Here is a 306-nt window from a genome sequence, read left to right as displayed (position 1 = left end):
TGGAGACACTCAGGCAATGGCCTGTCAATGGGTGGGTGCCTCCAGTCAGCATCCTTCAGGTGGGTACATTGGCTCTGGGCTGTCACCACTGGCTGAACCCAAGGCTTGCCCAAGGCACAGCTCTCTGTGTTGGCCACCTCAGTGTATGCAAACATTACCTGCAGACATAGTTTTCCCTGCAGGAGTCCAGAGGCGCCAGGCAATTGGGCTTCTCCTTGGACTCATAGGAGCAGGCAGGAACGATGGTCTGCCGCCGGCGTTCGGCGCAGGCCGTGTCATCGCAGGGGCAGCAGAGGAGCCCGCAGG

General features: G+C 60.1%; 1 protein-coding gene across 1 annotated transcript in view; it reads right to left on the bottom strand.

The window, feature by feature from the left end:
- Positions 1-306, bottom strand: part of LOC104407721 (GDNF family receptor alpha-4) — a 13,810-nt gene that overhangs the window by 6,494 nt on the left and 7,010 nt on the right. Inside the window, exon 4 of the mRNA XM_010017072.1 lies at positions 159-306. Coding sequence (XP_010015374.1) covers positions 159-306 — 148 coding nt within the window. The remainder of the gene's footprint in view (positions 1-158) is intronic.

The sequence above is a fragment of the Nestor notabilis genome, unplaced genomic scaffold (genome assembly GCF_000696875.1).
Source record: "Nestor notabilis isolate BGI_N333 unplaced genomic scaffold, ASM69687v1 scaffold8886, whole genome shotgun sequence".
Taxonomy (NCBI): Eukaryota; Metazoa; Chordata; class Aves; order Psittaciformes; family Psittacidae; genus Nestor; species Nestor notabilis.
The sequence above is the reverse complement of the archived record's forward strand: the minus strand, read 5'-3'. Positions and strand labels throughout refer to the sequence as shown.